Source organism: Capra hircus, assembly GCF_001704415.2.
Source record: "Capra hircus breed San Clemente chromosome X unlocalized genomic scaffold, ASM170441v1, whole genome shotgun sequence".
Taxonomy (NCBI): domain Eukaryota; kingdom Metazoa; phylum Chordata; class Mammalia; order Artiodactyla; family Bovidae; genus Capra; species Capra hircus.
The window spans coordinates 26,559,111-26,578,346 of record NW_017189517.1 but is presented as its reverse complement, the minus strand read 5'-3'; the positions used below and the strand labels follow the sequence as shown (position 1 = coordinate 26,578,346).

General features: G+C 37.3%; 1 protein-coding gene across 1 annotated transcript in view; it reads right to left on the bottom strand.

Moving 5' to 3' along the window:
- WDR44 (WD repeat domain 44) overlaps positions 1-19,236 on the bottom strand; it is an 88,594-nt gene that overhangs the window by 17,103 nt on the left and 52,255 nt on the right. Inside the window, exons 9-12 of the mRNA XM_005700267.3 lie at positions 17,383-17,489; positions 16,029-16,180; positions 13,706-13,844; positions 12,383-12,447 (exon numbers count right to left, since the gene is read on the bottom strand). Coding sequence (XP_005700324.1) covers positions 12,383-12,447; positions 13,706-13,844; positions 16,029-16,180; positions 17,383-17,489 — 463 coding nt within the window. The remainder of the gene's footprint in view (positions 1-12,382; positions 12,448-13,705; positions 13,845-16,028; positions 16,181-17,382; positions 17,490-19,236) is intronic.

The window sequence follows — 19,236 nt, the reverse complement described above, 5'->3', positions numbered from 1 at the left end:
ATATTTTTAAAATACTTCATGTATTTTTGATTATAAAGTAATACATACTCAGTATAGACAAATCAGAAAGCATAGAAAGTAGAAAAACTAAATTGGCCATCTTCAATCTTTCATTTTTTAAAAATATAATTGCAGTCATATTGTACACATGACTTGGGCTTCCCTGTTGGCTCAGTGATAAAGAACCTGCCTGCGAATGCAGGAGACTTGGGTTTGATCCCTGGGTCAAAAAGATACCCTGGAGAAGGAAATGGCAACCCACTCCCATATTCTTGCCTGGGAAATCCCATGGACAGAGGCGCCTTGGTGGGCTGAAGTCCATGGGGTCCCAAGAGAGTTGGACAAGACTGAGCAACTAAACAACATGTGGTTCAGTATCTTCCTTTTATTTTAAATGAGCACCTTCCATATTTCACTCTTTTGGAAACACCTACAAGTTGCATATGGATATATCATAATTTAATCATTTCCAATTTGTTGATAATTTAGACATTTTCAATTTTTTGTGAAATAAACAGCAATTCAACAAACGTCCTGGAACACGAATCTTTATCCCCATTTTATTATTTGTTTATCTTAACAGAAGTTTCAAAAGGCTTAACCCAGAGATTTGTATAGTATCTTCTGTAGTCTTAACGTGTGCATGTGTGTTAGTTGCTCAGTCGTGTCTGATTTTTTGCGACCCCATGGACTGTAGCCTGCCAGGTTCCTCTGTCCATGGAATTCTCCATGCAAGAATACTGGAGTGGGTTGCCATTTCCTTCTCCACAAAAACTGGGTGCCTGGGCCCCTGCTGGGGACCTCCTCCTGTAGTCTTAATAAAATCAGGTAAATTTATTGAAGAAAATTTTAGAAATACAGAGAAATATAAAGAATCAAATAAAAATGACCTAAAACCCTATCACTTAGAGATAACTACTAGTTACAATTTATATTTCCTTTAAATTTTAAAATCTATAAATATTTATAGATATTTTTAGTTAAGATTGGGATAATAATATATCAAACTTTTCATTCTGCTTTTTTCACTATACATCTAGGATATTTTTTAATGGCATTAAATAATCTTTGAAAATAATTTAAGGACCGAAACATAATAATCTATTACACTGTATAGATTATACCAGTTTTTATTTTCCAACCATAAAAATTTTGTTTGTTCAAGTTTTAGCTATTCTGAAACACTAACATAAAAATCCTTTTACTTACATCTTTAGGCATATATGATTATTTCTTTATGATAAATTTTTATTAAAGGCAGAATTCCAAATGAAATCTTATGTATTTTATCTATATCTCTCTGAATAGATATATATATGTAGAGATATTTTTTCTCTGTGTAAATATAATGTATATATTAAACCTTATTATGAATCTTTCAAATATACACAGAAGTAGATAAAATAATATACAGTAAAATAAACTCCATGCATCCATCACCTTCTTTAATGATTATCAACATTTTATTCATCTTATCAATCTTCCCACTTTTATGTATTTGCTTATTTTTGCTGGAGCAGTAAAAGTAAGATCTAAACATCATCATTTTATCAGTAAATATTCTATACGTATCTCTAACTAATAATCTCTCTTTTAAGTATAACTGTCATTACGTTATCATACCTAAAAATACCATTTGTATCATCTAATATCTAATTTATATCTAAACATCCTGATTATATAAAAATGTCATTTTAAAGTTAGATTGCTTTGAAAATTTGTTAACCTTTTGATATTTATTAACACTTACTATATACCAGGTATGGTATATAACTTGAGTGCCAAAATAAATATTTCAAATCTACTTACAATCTATTCTCAGTATTTGAGTCAGAATAAGCCTTTTAAAATATGTCAGACTATGTTGTTCTCTGTTCAAAAACTCTCCATCGGCTTCTTTCTCAGAGTAAAAGCCAAAGTCCTTGCAGTGGCCTACATATTGCGGCTGCCCCATCTACACCTCCATGACTTCATTTTCTACTACTCTTCTCTTGCTCAGTGGCTCCAACTACCCAGGCCTCAATGCTAATTATTGAACATACCAAAACTCCTGCCTTATCACTGTTTCACATGCTGCTGTTCCCTCTACTGGGAATGTTCTTCTCCTCCACATAGCCAGATAGATGATCCCTCTCTCACCTCCTTCAAGTTTTCCTCAAATGACAACTTCTCAATGAAGCTTTGCTTGTCCACTGTATTTACCTCCCATCACCCCACTTTGTTTTATTTTTTTCCATGAAAATTTTCACCTTCTAATATGTTACAAAATTTACTTGTTTTGTGTCTCTGTCTTCAACCATGAGAGTAAGTTTCACAAAAATAGATTTTTTGGTTTATTTTATTCACTACTATATCCCCAGCCTTCATGGATCAGAGCCTTGTCATGGAGAAGGGGCTTGCATAACTCAATGAAGCTCTGAGCCATGCTGTGCAGGGTCACCCAAGAAAGACGGGTCATAGTAGAGAGTTCTGACAAAATGTGGTCCACTGGAGGAGGGAATGGCAAACCACTGCAGTGTTCTTGCTGTGAGAACCCCATTAACATAAACAGTTATGACACCGAAAGATGATACCGAAAGATGAGCGCCTTCCCCCGCCCCCTCACAGGTCAGAAGGTGTCCAATATGCTACTGGGGAAGAGTGGAGGGCAATTACTGCTGCTGCTGCTGCTAAGTCGCTTCAGTCGTGTCTGACTCTGTGCGACCCCATAGACGGCAGCCCACCAAGCTCCCCCATCCCTGGGATTCTCCAGGCAAGAACACTGGAGTGGGTTGCCATTTCCTTCTCCAATGCATGAAAGTGAAAAGTGAAAAGTGAAGTCGCTCAATTGTGTCTGACTCTTCATGACCCCATGGACTGCAGCCCACCATGCTCCTCTGTCCATGGGCTTTTCCAGGCAAGAGTACTGGAGTGGGTTGCCATTGCCTTCTCCAGGCAATTACTAATAGTTCCAGAAAGAAAGAAGTGGCGGGGCCAAAGTGGAAATGATGTTCATTTGTCGATGTGCCTGGTGGTGAAAGTAAAGTTCAATGCTGTAAAGAACAATAGTGTGTAAGAAGCTAGAATGTTAGGTTCATGAATCAAGGTAAACTGGATGTGATCAAGCAGGAGACAGCAAGAGTGAACATCAATATCTTAGTAATCAGTGAACAAAAATGAATGGGAATGGGCCAATTTAATTTAGATGGCCATTATATCTACTACTGTAGGCAAGAATCCCATAGAAGAAATGGAGTAGCCCTCATAGTCAACAAAAGAGTTTGAAATGCAGTACTTAGGTGCAATCTCGAAAATGACAGAATGATCTCAGTTCGTTTCTAAGGCAAACCACTCAACATCACAGGAATCCAAGTCTATGCCCCAACCACTGATGTTGAAGAAGCTGAAGTTGACCAGTTCCTATGAACACCTACAAGCCCTTTTAGAACCAACATCCAAAAAAAAAAAAAAAAGATGTCCTTTTCATCATAGGGAATTGGAATGCAAAATTCCAATAGGGAATTGGAAGTCAAGAGATACCTGGAGTAACAGCCAAGTTTGGCCTTGATGTACAAAATAAAGAAGGGCAAAGGTTAACAGAGTTTTCTCAAGAGAACACACTGGTCATAGCAAACATACTCTTCCAACAACACAAGAGATGACTCTACACATGGACATCACCAAATGGTCAATACTGAAAACAGACTGATTATATTCTTTGCAGCCAAAGATGGAGACGCTCTACACAGCCAGCAAAAAGATTTGGAGCTGACTGTGGCTCAGATCATGAGCTCCTTATTGCAAAATTCAGGCTTAATTGAAGAAATCAGGGAAAACCATTAGGCCATTCAGATATGACCTAAATCAAATCCCTTATGATTATATAGTGGAAGTGACAAACAGATTCAGAGTGCCTAAAGAACTATGAACAGAGGTTCATAACACTGTACAGGAGGCAGTGACCAAAACAATCACCAAGAAAAAGAAATGCAAGAAGGTAAAGAGGTTGTCTGAGGAAGCTTTACAAATAGCTGGGAGGTGAAAGGCAAGGGAGAAAAGGGAAAATATACCCAACTGAATGAAGCATTCCAGAGAATAGCAAGGAGAGATAACAGGCCTTCTTCAATGAAAGTGCAAAGAACTAGAGGAAAACAATAAAATGGGAAAGACTAGAGACCTTGTCAAAACTGGAGATACCAAGGGAACATTTCATGCAAGGATGGGCAAAATAAAGGACAGGAAATGTAAGGACCAAACAGGCAAAAGAGATAAAGAACAGGTGGCAAGAATACACAGAACTATACAAAAAAGGTCTTAAGGACCTGGATAACCATGATGGTGTGAGCACTCACCTAGAGCCAAACATCCTGGAGTGTGAAATCAAGGGGGCCTTAGGCAGTATTACTATGAACAAAGCTAGTGGAGGTGATGGAATTCCAGCTGAGTTATTTAAAATCCTAAAAGGTGATGCTGTTAAAAGTGTTGCATTCAAAGTGCGAGCAAATTTGGAAAACTCAGCAATGGCCACAGGACTGGAAAAGGTCAGTTTTCATTCCAGTCTCAAAGAAGGGCAGTGCCAAACTACCGTATAATTGTGCTCATTTCACATGCTACTAAAGTTATGCTCAAAATCCTTCAGCCAGGCTTCAACAATATGTGAACTAAAAACTTCCAGATGTACAAGCTGGGTTTACAAAAGGCAGAGGAACCAAGATCAAATTGCCAGCATTCACAGGATCACAGAGAAAGCAAGGGAGTTCCAGAAAAACATCTGCTTCATCGACTATGTGAAAGCCTTTGACTGTGTGGATCACAACAAACTGGAAAATTCTTCAAGAGATGAGAATACCAGACCCCCTTACCTGCCTCCTGAGAAACCCTGTATTCAGGTCAAGAAGCAACAGTTAGAACTGGACATGGAACAACAGACTGGTTCCAAATAGGGAAAGGGATACGTCAAGGCTGTATATTGTCACCCTGGCTTATTTAACTTATACGCACAGTACATCATGTGAAATGCCAGGCTGGATGAATCAAGCTGGAATCAAGATTGCCGGAAGAAATATCAATAACCTCAGATATGAAGATACCACTACCCTTATGGCAGAAAGTGAAGAGGAACTAAAAAGCCTCTTGATGAAGGTGAAAGAGGAGAGTGAAAAAACTGGCTTTAAACTCAACATTCAAAAAACTAAGGTCATGGCATCTGGTCCCATCACTTCATGGCAAATAGAAGAGGTAAAAGTAGAAGCAGCAACACATTTTATTTTCTTGGGCTCCAATATCACTGCAGACAGTGACAGCAGCAGTGAAATTCAAAGATGCTTGCTTCTTGGAAGGAAAGCTATGACAAACCTAGACAGCATATTAAAGAGCAGAGACATTACTTTGCCAGCAAAGGTCCATATAGTCACTGTGGTTTTTCCAGTAGTCATGTAAAGATGTGAGAGTTGGACTGGAAAGAAGGCTGAGCACCAAATAATTAATGCTTTTGAATTATGGTTTTAAGACTCTTGAGAGTCCCTTGGACAGCAAGGAGATCAAAACAGTCAATCCTAAAAAAATCAACCCTGAATATTCATTAGAAGGACTGATGCTGAACCTGAAGCTCCAATACTTTGGCCACTTGATGCAAAGAGCCAGCTCTCAGGAAAATAACTTGATGCTGGAAAAGACAGAAGACAAAAGAAGAGGACAGTAGAGGATGAGATGGTTAGATAGCACCAACTCAACAGATATGAATTTGAGCAAACTCTAGGAGATAGTGAAGGACAGGGGAGCCTGGCGTGCTGCAGCCCATGGGCTTGCAAAGAGTTGGACACGACTTAGCAACTGAACAACAACAGATGCTCAATAAGTATTTGCTGACTAAATGAAGACACAGTACCAGACCTTCAGATGCCAACTAGTGGAGCATAATGGTTAACAGCATTAGATCTAAAGACAGATCAGAAAAGTGAAAGTGTTACTTGTTCAGTCATGTCTGGCTTTTTTTGACCCCACGGAGTGTAGCTCTCCATGCTCCTTTATCCATGTGATTCTCCAGGCAAGAATACTTGAGTGGGTAGCCATTCCCTACTCCAGGGGATCACTCTGACCCAGGGATTGAACCCGGATATTCTCATTGCAGGCAGATTCTTTACAATCCAAGCCACCAGGGAAGCCCAAAAGACTGATTAGAGCTGGGTTCTAATTCTGGTACTGTCTACCTACTGTGTAAAATTGGTATATCACTCAATATCTAAGTTAGCCTTCTTTTCTTCATCTGTAAAACAGGGTTCTTAATAGTACTTCACAACAGTACCAGGATTGTTGTGAGGCTAAGTAAGACATAAAATGTACTTAGTGAAATACATGGCACAGAGTAAAGGCTCATAAAATGTTAGCTGAAATTACATAAATTGATATAGTACATAGTAAATGCTTTTAACAGAACTACGGGTAAAGTACCATGGGAACAGTGAGGGAGCACTGATTAAATTAGGTGAAGCAAGGAATGTTTCAATGAGGAGAAAAGTCTTAAATGAATTTCCCAGGCAAAAGGGGAAAAGCATATGTAAATACATGGAATCAACAAAGGGTCTGACATTTTTGTTGGGGCATGAACAACCTAGTGGCTCCCATAAGGTTTGGGAGAGGGAAGGGTTGAAGTAACAGTGAGAGCTGAGGTCAGGCTGATCTCTGAAAGACTGAGTCATCTAAGGAATTTAGGCCTAATCCTATAGGAAAAAAAGAGAGCCAAAAGGAGCGCTTAAACAGTAGAGTAACATGATCAGGTCAAGGCTATGGTTTTTCCAGTAGTCACATATGGATGTGAGAGTTGGACTGTGAAGAAAGCTGAGCACCGAAGAATTGATGCTTTTGAACTGTGGTGTTGGAGAAGACTCTTGAGAGTTCCTTGGACTGCAAGGAGATCAAACCAGTCCATCCTAAAGGAGATCAGTCCTGAATATTCATTGGAAGGACTGATGTTGAAGCTGAAACTCCAATACTTTGGCCACCTCATGTGAAGAGTTGACTCACTGGAAAAGACTCTGATGCTGGGAGGGATTGGGGGCAGGAGGAGAAGGCAACGACAGAGGATGAGATGGCTGGATGGTATCACCGACTTGATGGATGTGAGTTTGAGTGAGTGGGAGTTCACCAGGGAGGCCTGGTGTGCTGCAATTCATGGGGTCAACAAAGAGTCAGACACGACTGAGCGACTGAACTGAACTGAACTGAACATGATCAGATTTGTTTTACAGGAAACTAATTCTGCTGGCAGTGTGGATCAAAGAGTGGAATCTGGGAGAACAGCTATAATGGTCCAGGTAAGAGATAAAGGCCTGGATTGTAGTAGTGGAAATGAAATGAATGGCCAGATTCCAAAGACACTTCAGATTAAGTGGACAGGATATGGTAAATGAGTAGACACTGAAATAAACAAAAGAATGAAAAGTGATCACAGCTTCTAACTCAGGAGATGACATATTTATTAAACAGTGACCAGATTGATATCAAGTATGTAGACCATCAAAGGAGTGTTTTCTCAGGAAAATGGTAATTCTGTTTTGGGCATATATTATCATTGTTGATATATGTCTTCTCCCACACATTGCTTGTTGGCATGAATTATCCACTGCATCTTTATATTTTTAGTGCCTAACACATTTTTGACATTTAATAATTTTTTGTTGGCTGAACCAAATATAAACTAGTGTGCATTTTAAATAAAATACTGCATGTGTACAATTTCACAAAAATTTCCTCTCACTTTCTTACAGTTAAGTCCTTTCATCCAAGCTTTAGACTCTAATGATTTTGAAGGGGATGAGAATGTCACCCCAAAACATGCCCCTTTGCCTAAGGATTCTTTTGAGCTGAAGGCAACTGAGAAGACAGAGACAAGAAAAAACATCTGCCCTCCTCCTTTCTATCTGAAAGCAGAGTATAAAATGCCCTTTGTGAAGGTGTCTCCCCCTCACCTCTCCCTTACCAGGAAGGAGAGAATCAATCTTATCTGCCTAAACAGAATCTTAGTAAATAACTGTTACCTTCCATTAGTTTCCCCAACAGATTTACCTTCTCACAATTTACTGCCCCTAAAAGCCTAAACTCCTTTTTCTTTATCTTGTCACTTTTCCACTAACTTCTTGCTCTTTGTTAAAATGATATATAAGCTCCTGTGTATAACAGCTTTTTGGGGTCTTCACTCTTTCCCTAGGAAGGCCTCCATATGCATACATAATAAATGGTCTCTCCTCTTAATCTGTCTTTTGTTAGATTATTTCACAGATCCCAGCCACAGAATGTAAGATGGTAGAGGAAATTTTTTCTTCCCCTACAGTCTATTCTCAAAAATTCTAAGCAGAAACTAAATGCTATAACAACCATACTGGTATTCCACTAATCAAGTGCACCAAACATAAATAGATTTATCCAAGAAAAACATTAATTTTTTAGGCAAACATCATACTTACAACTTTTAGTGTCAAGAAGAAATGTTACATGACTGTGGCATAATGGAGCAAACTAAACACACCCTTCTTCCTTATGTTTAATGAGCTACTTTCGGAAATCAATAGAAACAGAGTATAAGAGCCAGAATTCTAGGCTTGGCATAACCAATGAGTAGGTGAGTGACGTTGGGTATGTCACTCTGTATGCCCAACTGTACAATAAGTACTTTTATGGACTCTATTTTACATGGATGCTAAGAAGCCAAGAGTCTGTAAGAGATGTAAGTCTATATCTCAAAAGAGATAAAATATAAGATACCACTATCATGAGGAAAAAGAAAAAAGAACACATATATAAGGGAAATAAACTCCACTGTGCTTACTGTGCCTCACTGCAGCAAGTAATAGGTTCAAAGATAATACTAGATATCAAACTCCAAAGGCATAGGGTCTTCATTTAACTGTCTCCATATAGAATGACAGACATGAAAGAAACCCCAAAGAATCTTTTCCTGAAAATAACAGATATAAATGATACTCAACTACCCTAGAAAATAGAGTTGAGTACTTCAGGGCATCAGTACTTTCTGGGTCAAAGAACTATGTATACCTGTGGTGGATACATGTTGATGTATGGCAAAACCAATACAATATTGTAAAGTAGTTAACCTCCAATTAAAATAAATAAATTTATTTAAAAAAAAGAACTACTATGTTCATTTCCCATCTCCCCCTCCACCGCTCCCGCCCCACCACCCTACAACCCAGCTAGACCACACAGCATGTGGGATCTTAGTTACCCAACCAGGGACTGGACCCTTTGTTTCCTTCAGTGGAAGTGTGGCATCCCAATCACTGGACTGCCAGGAAAGTCCCTATGCTCCTCATTTAATACGTCTTCTATTCAAACAATGTTGGGAGTTACTTAGGGGTTTGGGGGAGGGTAGGAATGGAAGTAGTTAATAATTTGTAAGTAGCATTGTTAAAATAAGATAATATAAGATGGTACAAATAGTCCCTGTTTTTAATAGTAATCAAGACCTGGAAACTTTACTGTGAATTAAACTAATAAAAGCAAATCCTTTTCCCCTAAAGCAAAGTAGTTAAAATTTTAACGACTACATTAGTTAGTAAAGGTTTTATGGAGGAAATGGGCCTTGAAGAACAGGCAAGTAGAAAAAAAAGGGAGACTGCAGGCATCTAGATAAGGGAATAGGAATGAATGAAAGGCATAGAAGTGGTAATTTAACACTGATTTAGGCCTGCTGCAGTCAGGCATGGGGTTAGGTTCAAGGATACTAAGATCTGTGATACACAGATATTTGCCTTCAATTGGTTCTGAGCCTAGCCAGAGGGACAAACTGCCAAGGAAGACACAGTAAGTAATATCAATGTCAAAGTACATATGACATACTATCAGAACACAAGTGAGGAACAATTTTGCTTTCATGACTCAGGGAAAATAATAAGAGAAGATATTTAGGCTGAATCTTGAAGGATAAGCGGGGCTTTGCTCTGTAAGGAAAGGGGATAGGAAGGGAATTCCTGGCAAAGCAAACCACATGAATGAAGACATGAAAGTGAGTATTTAGGGTACAGACCTACATCTGGCCTAGCAAGTAGGATGCAGAGGTACTAGGAAATTAGTACTGAGTTAAAAAGGTAAGAAGAGGTAATATCAGGAAGGATGGTGACAAAGAGCCACTAGACGATTTTATATCACAAAATGATACACTCAGGTCTGGAATTCCCTGATGGTCCAGTGGTTAGGATTCCTTGCTTCCAAACCAGGGGCCACAGGTTCCATTCGCAAGCCTTGTGGTGTGGCAAAAACAAACAAACAAACAAACAAACAAAAAAACTAGTGGCAGTAGAGACCAGAGACAGAAAACCCAATTAGGAGGCTACAGCAAGTATCTAAATAAGTATCAAGGGTCAAGATGATGTGAGTGATGAGGTGACAGATTCCATGGGCATAGGAAGAGGTAGACTGGATAGAATTTTTAACTAATTTGACCTGTGAGTGAGAAAGAAAAAGTAATAGAGTGTTTTTAACTGAGTTAAAAAGGTAATTTATGGATGTTGATGCCATTAAAGATGGCTCAAAAGAGCAGGAGCAGGGTTGTGAGTAGATAATAATAAAATACATTTTCGTGAATGATCATTAATATCTAACCAGCTGCTCAAGTCAGACACATGGGAATCATCCTATGCTACTCATTTTTTGCCCCAGGTAGTGAGTTATCAATTCTTTCTTTTATATTTCTCAAATTCAGCTCCTCTTTATGGTTTCTAGACTCACTGCTATCTTAATCTACCATAATTGAAGTACTCATTTCTTTATGAAGTTGAGAGCCTCTTAAACGGTCTCCCTGTCTCTAGCCTGGAACCTCCATCCAATCTGTCTTTTACACTGCTACCAGAATGCTCTTTCCAAAACAAAAATCTAAACATTTTAACTCAGCTTCTGATCTAAACTCCTCAAAGCCCATCCTTCCCCAGTACCTTGAGGATAAAGTTCATGCCTTGGTTTAACATAAAAAGCCACTTAAAATCCCAATCCTGTCTCCTTTCCTACAACTCCCACACATGCAGCCTTTGGTCCAGCCAGGTAGTACCTTTAACATGCCATGCTGTTTCAGCCTCCATGCTTTTGCACTTGCTATCTGCTCTGATACTCCCCTTCCTTCCTTGTCTTACATAATTGACTCCTCGCTCAAAGCCTCCAGGGAGCTTTTCCTGACACCCTGATTCATAAGGCTAACTTGTATATTTGTGTAGTATCTTCGATAGAGTATTATCATCAAATACTATAACTGCAGGTATATCTATTTCACTAGTCAGCAAGATCCCTGAGGCCACAAAATAAGTCTCCTTTGATTTTGCTGAATCTAGCAGTGTGTGGAACATGTAACAGACACTCAAAATTGATGTGCTTAAAGAACATGTAGGTGGAGAGAGCCTTTATATATTGTTATGCGAAAAGGGCAACATGCACAATAAGATTTCATTGTTGTTTAAAAAACATAAAGCTCTTGAAAGAAGACAAGAATTTTGGAGCCAAAGCCAGTTCAGGATTGGAGGCAGAAAGTGAATATCTTAATTGAGAATGGACAAAGGACAAAACTCAAGAGAAACAGCAATACTTAAAGGGGTGGAAGAGGAAGAGACAGCAGGGGTATAGGAAGAGAACAAGGAAGAACAGAACCATGGAAAGCTGAGGGGAGTATGTTTAGAGTAGGGAAAAATTCGTGTCAAATACCATAGAGCTAATGAAATCCCAGGAAAATACTACTGAGCAGGTGAACATTTTAGGTTCTCTTTATTTACATAACCTTTGCCTCACTCAATACATAAGAACCACAGGAGACAGCTTAGAAAATTTTGCATTCTGCTTTTTAGGTTTAAAACTGGTTATGTTTAACTTTCCAGCTCTGAGACCAAATGAAAATCATTAAGATATTTTAAACTACCTGACACTGGAATAAAGCATTTACTAAACCAAGAAGATGGAAAAATTAAGATATTTCAGCATCTTTTTTTCTTTTCTTAGTTACTTCTTATTCAGGTATCCGTTACTTTTATTATTTTAAAAATATCTAGGGACTCCGGGGGAACAGGTTCAATCCCTGGCCAGGGAACTAAGATCTCACATGCTGTGTGCTGTGGGCAAAAACTAGGAGAAAATTTTTAAATAAAGTACCTCACATGGATTTGAGGAGAGGGAATTTTTTTGTTTAGATTTACATTAGTATGGTAGTTTGAGTAATATTAGTCACTGTGTGACAACCTTTAACCATCACAATTTTTCATTTACTAATTCTAACAGAAGGAATTCTCATTTCTAATGCATCTCAATTTTAAGTGTTTTCATGAATCTGTAATATCTGATCAACAAGGTATTTCATGGTTAAAAAAAATCATAGCATGTAACAACAGCAACCATAAAATAATGAACATACCCCTGTATCTGTATCAGATTTTGATGAATTTAGACTTTCCTGAGAAGGTGATGGGGACACACGTCCTAAAACGACATAATAATTGTAAAAAGGCATATATGTATATACAACTGTATATACACACACATAGAAAACATCAATCACAAATAATAATACAGTAACACCTAATTAAAAGTCATAGAATGCATCATTCTAGAAAAATGAATTTTTCTAAACAAGCAAAGCATTAACTCTTAGGCACCAAAGTATTTGCTTTTCTTATTTTTATATAGCATCTTTATAAATTGGCTTTATCACATCTCCAATTTAATAAAATATTGTTATATCCTCATTATTCATTGTGAAGACATTCTTGTCAATCAGAACAATTAGCAAGACGAACAATAAAGGGGCAAAAAGTGTCTGGGCTCAATGGCCACTGAAAATAGTCTGTCTGCTCTAGGCAGGGCAATAAAAGAAATGTATAATAAACAGCTTTACTTTCTGTCAACTCATTATGATCTCAAATTATGTTATTATAACATATTTCAAACAACCTCATGGGGCTACTAAAGTATATGGGCCCCGCTGGCCGGTTTAGTGGCTCTCCCTAGATTTCTATGTTCCTCAAACTACTACTGCAACTATATTCTATACTCCTGCCCATGGTCACCCCTATTCTTCTTTCTCCCATATGTTAACTTAATGTATTCAGCCTTGGATGACTGGATAGCAAGAGGTTTGTGGTGAAAATGTACTGCAGTTAAATAATGACAATAATTACAAGAAAAGAATCCTATACACTTAAAGCTCCTAAAACATCAATTCTAAACACTTTGCTGATAACATAATACAGAAATATTTTACATAGTTGTAATTGTGTGTATACACATCATATTCTGGGGTTTCTCTTTTCCATTTAACCTAATTTCATATACTCGTTGATGTATTGTCAAATCACATTTACTTTCCATGGCTTATGTTTTCTTAATCATTTTTTACTTATTAGATGTATGTATTATTCTCATTCTTTTTCTAGATTAATCACACATTTCATTTTAACCTAGGATAGACTTGAAAGTTACCAGGGGAAACCAAACAACCTTGTCCTCAATAGTTCATGAATTTAACTCTGCAGTATACCTGATAAGAGATAAAGTCAAAAACTTTGTGGTAGTTTTTTTCACTGGGTTTAGATGCTTTTTGCTGTTGACTTCTATCTTACTTTTAGGTTTGTGGCTTTTACAGAAAGTAGTGGTTGCTGCAAATGATTGCCAGATAAGAGCGTATTATTATACCTAATGTCTCCGGAATTTTTAAATCCCGCCAATAAAGGAAAAATACCTTCTGTATTGTATTTCATTCGCATATTGTTGAAATAGTCAAAAGCATTTTTTAAAGCCCATATTCTCACTACATTGTCTTGTCCAGCAGAGGCAAGTAATCTGCCACAGTGAGAAAATTTCATGGTCCACACAGCTCCCTGTGAAAACAAAAGAAGGTTCAAAGTTCAAAAGTTGAGACATTATTTTTCAGCCAAAAAAACCCCTTATATTATAAGTTATATGCCAAATGATACGTACAATAACGTCCTTGCATATGAACAAGTTCCATTCCAAAAGTGCCTTCCTAAGTCCAATTTGTTCTTAAGTCCAACAAAGTTAGCTTAGGTACCCAACTAACACAATCGGCTATACAGTACTGTACTGTAATAGATTTATGATACTTTTCAAACAAATAATATACAAACACAAAAAATTAAGACAACATTTTTAATCTTACAGTACATTACCTTGAAAAGTAGAGTAGTACCACCTATATCACCACTGCTTTTATACTTGCTTCCAGACATCCTGGGCTTGAAATAAGGATACTGTACTACTGTACTCTATACAGTACTGTAAAGTACACAAAAGCACAGCCACTTGTAGAGGATGCACACATGTGACCATGTATGCCAGACACGCGAACTAACATGTGATTGGACATGCGAACACAGGTTCGCATCTTTGAAAGTTCGCAGGTTGAAGGTTTGTATGTAGGAGACTTATTGTATACTAAAATAATGCTCACATGACTAGCACCACTTAAAGCTAACAGTCCAGTGGCGTTATAATACCACAAAAGGGGCCTTTAGAAGACAGGGGAAAGACAGCTGAGCTGCAGTTTGCTATAATGTAAACTAACAACTTCAAGACCCATATATTGTCCACATATTAACGGAAATGGGAGATCTGAGGTGGCCAGAAACCTTCACTGCAAAAGTACAAATCCTAGCTTGGGGTCTTAGTCTCCTAGCTGAACATGACAGCAAGTGGGATAGGAGGGGGCACAGCCCTGAGAATAGCAATAACAACTCTTGACAAGGGCTGAGGGAAGAATAAGGTGTACCCTAGCAGTAATCCTCACAGCACTGGGCATTTGGAAGTGCTGGAATGGTGTGGTCTCATTCTGTTTTTCTCCCCAGAAAAAAAGTTTTGTACCATATTGCTAAAATTCCCAGACAGACAGTATTGAAAAGAGTCGGGGGGTATGTGGGGGAAAGCAATAAAAAACGTGAATCCTTAAATTGGAAAGGCCAAATCCCAAATATCACCACTTATCACCACTATTAAATTGATAACATACATCTATGCAGATGAAAAAGATCATCCAAGTTAGAGGTAACGGTTTATTTATTGGAATATTCATTTCCACAAAATTCCCACAAAAATGTTAAGAAATTTGTCATTTGGAACATATTGCCATGAGATTTTAACTTAAAACTAGAAATACTGAAAAAGTCTCAATATAGTACAAGGAAATTCATCAGATTCCTTAAGGAACTTACTATAAATAACTCAAGCTTTTAAAAAACTTTTATTTTATTGAAGTGTAGCTGATTTACAATGCCATGTTAATTTCTGCCATATAGTGCAGTGATTCAGTTGTAAATACAATACATATTCTTCTTTATACTCTTTTCCATTATAGTTTATCACAGGATATTGAATATAGTTCCCTATGCTCTACAACTCAAATGTTTTATGTGTAGATTATAAGCACCAAAGTAAATTCAAATCTGGTTGCCACCTGATATGTATAAGCCAACTTTTAGATTTAAAAATGTAAATAGATAAGTAGATTCCCTGGTCAAAGACCCACAGCATCACTTACCCAGTTCTAAGTTTATTACACTCTTCCCTGTGTTTCTAGCATTTTCAGGGGGTAACTGTGATGTACTCTGTGAACTTGACATCTACTTTGGTACATTTTTAGACAACCTGTACCTCTACCTCTCTCTTTGCTCTTTCACTTCACAAAATACACTGAGCTTCTGAAATATTTGTATAAATTATTTAAAATATACCAAGGAACATTTTAAACATTGTTCAAAGTGACAGATCACCCTTAATTGCTTTTAAGTTTGGTACCTTTCTTTGGTAAGAGAAAGTTTACATAGCTTTCTTAATGATACAGGCTTAGAGTTTACTTATAAGTCACTTCTTGAACAACAATTCAGAGACAGACTCTGCATTACTTATTCATTAAATCATATTATATCAATTCACTCTTCAGGCTCAGGCTAGCAAAATTATATACATAAGAAGACATCAGCTTTAAAGAAGCCAAATTATTTCTCTCAATGAAAACAGAATCAATCCTTAAAAATAAAAAGGTTGCTTACCATATGTTCACCACTAAGATCTTGTACCACTTTGATCTGATCAAAATCGTAAGGTCCTTTGAAGCCATGTGCTGCTTTGAATTTAACTGGTCTTGTATATGGCATTCCTTCATCATCACTTGATGAAGGATCATCTTGATCAGTATGAAAAACTGAATAGAAAAGCAATAGAAAGCATCACTAGCTAATGCAGATATTGCTACAATCATATTTTCATATCTACTGCTTAACAAGAAGATTCATTAATTGGAAAAGCAAAATCTGTCTACTACTAAATAGCATATCGGTTTAGCAGCATGGAGTCTGGCAGTACCAGACTGCTGCTGCTGCTGCTGCTAAGTCGCTTCAGTCGTGTCCGACTCTGTGCAACCCCACAGACGGCAGCCCACCAGGTTCCTCCGTCCCTGGGATTCTCCAGGCAAGAACACTGGAGTGGGTTGCCATTGCCTTCTCCACTGCATGAAAGTGAAAAGTGCAAGTGAAGTCGCTCAGTCGTGTCCCACTCTTTGCGACCCCATGGACTGCCTGGGTCCAAATTCAGCTCTGTCATTTATTATTTATGTGACTATGGGGAAGGTATTCGACCTTTCTGTGCCTCAGGTTTCCTATTTATAAAATGGGATAATAATGGTAACCCCGCTGTACTCAGTCATGGGGGTTTCCCTGGTGGCTCAGTGGTAAAGAACCTGCCTGCAATGCAGGAGACATGGGTTCAATCCCTGGGTCGGGAAGATCCCCTGGAGAAGGAAATGGCAACACACTGCAGTATTGTTGCCTGGGAAAACCCATGGACAGAGGAGCCTGGTGGGCTACAGTCCACAGAGTCACAAAGAGTCAGATATGACTTAGTGACTAAACAACAACAATAATGGTACTTACTTCATAGACATTTTAAGAGGAGTAAATGAGCTAATACAGGTGAAAGTGCTGAGAGCAGTGTTTGGCACAGAATAAATACTATGTAAGTGCTTATTAAATAAAACAAATCAATACAGTTATAACAAGGGCACAGGAAGTTAAGGTGCAGAAATTCAGAAAATCTACCTAATTTTGAGAATATTTATAAACACCAGTCGTACAAAACTAATTTACAACTGATTATTGAACAAACACCTCTTCCAAGTTGCCACAGTCACAAAATATGTACAAATTCATGTTTAAGATAAATAAATAAATTTTTCTTTCCACTCATAAAATTGATAGTGAGAGTAATATGATTTATTGAAATGCTAAGATAAAAGCTATAAAGATTTATTACTTTCAATAAAACAGAATGTTTCTTTTAAACTACAGGCTAAACTTAAATGACTACAAATCAATTAAATATTCAGTTGAAGGGTTCTATTTCCCTTACCTTCGTCTCTAACACTTTTAACTTTATTTACAGCACGTTCACCATATTCCTCAGCAAGGTGCTTCGCTCTCTTTACTGATTTTCCTAGGAACTTCTTTAGTTGAGTCCTTACCAAAAATGTAAAAAAACAAAAACAAAAACAACCCAGATTACTTCTTATTAACTCAACTAACTGTAAAAGTTCAACAATTCACAGATAATCTCATGAGCTGTGATTGGTAAAGTGTATAATTTTGAAATAATTCCTTTTTTCTATAAATAGTAGGTATTTAACTCCCCAAATCCCTTGTTTTATGGAATAAATATACTCAAATCAATATGGCTACCAAGGAAATATAGGCAGTTCTCCCCAGTGACAGTATCATATCCTCTACAGCATTATAATGTCACTAGAGGAAAACATAGGTAGAACACGCTTTGGCATAAATTGCAGCACTATCTTTTTGGAGCTAACTCCTGGAGTAATGAAAATAAAAACAAAAAAGATGGGATCTAATTAAACTTAAAAGCTTCTGCATAGCAAAGGAAATCATAAACAAAAGACAACCCACAGAATGGGAGAAAATATCTGTAAATGAAGTGACCAGCAAGGGACTAATCTCCAAAATATAAAAAAACAGCTCCCGCCAGCTGAATATCAAAAAAACAAAAACCAAACAATCCAATTAAAAATGAGCAGAAGATCTAAATAGACATATCTCCAAAGAAGACATATAGATGGAAAAAAAGCAGATGGAAAGATGTTCAACATCCTTAATTAATAGAGAAATACAAATCAAAACTACAATGAGGCATCACCTCACACCAGCCAGAATGGTCATCATCAGAAAGTCTACAAACAATAAATGCTGGAGAGGGTAAGGCGAAAAGGGAACCCTCCCACATGTTGGTGGGAATTTAAATTGGTAAAACCACTATGGAGAACAGCATGGAGATACCTCAAAAAAATAAAAAAAGAATTACATATGGTCCAGCAATCCCACTCCTCTGGGCATATATCTGGAGAAAAGCACACTTTGAAAAGATATATGCACCCCCAATGTACATTACTCACAATAGCCAAGACATGGAAGCAACCTAAATGTCCATCAACAAAGGAATGAATAAAGAAGACGAGGTACATATATACAATGGAATATTACTCAGCCATAAAAAAGAATGAAATAATGAGATTTGTAGCAACATGGATGGACCTAGAGGTTATCATACATTAATTGAAGTCAAACACAAATATCATATGTTATCACTTACATGCGGAATCTAAAAAAACAATACAAATGAACTTATTCACAAAACAGAAACATACTTACAGACTTTGAAAACAAACTTACAGTTACCAAAGGGGAAAGGTGGAGGGGAGGACATAAATTAGGAGTTTGGGATTGACATATACATACTACTATATATAAAATAGATAATCAACAAGGATCTACTGTATAGCACAGGAAACCCTATTCAATATTCTCTAATAACTTATATGGAAAAGGAATCTGAAAAAGAATGGTTATATGCACATGTATAACTGAATCACTTTGTTGTACACCAGTCAAGCTAACATGATATTGTAAGTCAACTATACTCCAATATAAAATAAAAATTAAATAAAGTTATTATAAAATAGTGGCTATATTCCCCATGCTGTACAATATATCCTTATAGCTTATTTTATACATAGCAGTGTGTATCTCTTAATCCCCTTCCCCTGTCTTGCCTCTCCCTTCTTCCCTCTCCCCACTGGTAACCACTAGTTTATATCTGTGATACAGAGATTAAATACATATAGAGATTAAAAACAGATAAACCATTTTAAAAATCACAATAAGGTCTCTGCTATTTATAACTGAAGTTATATTT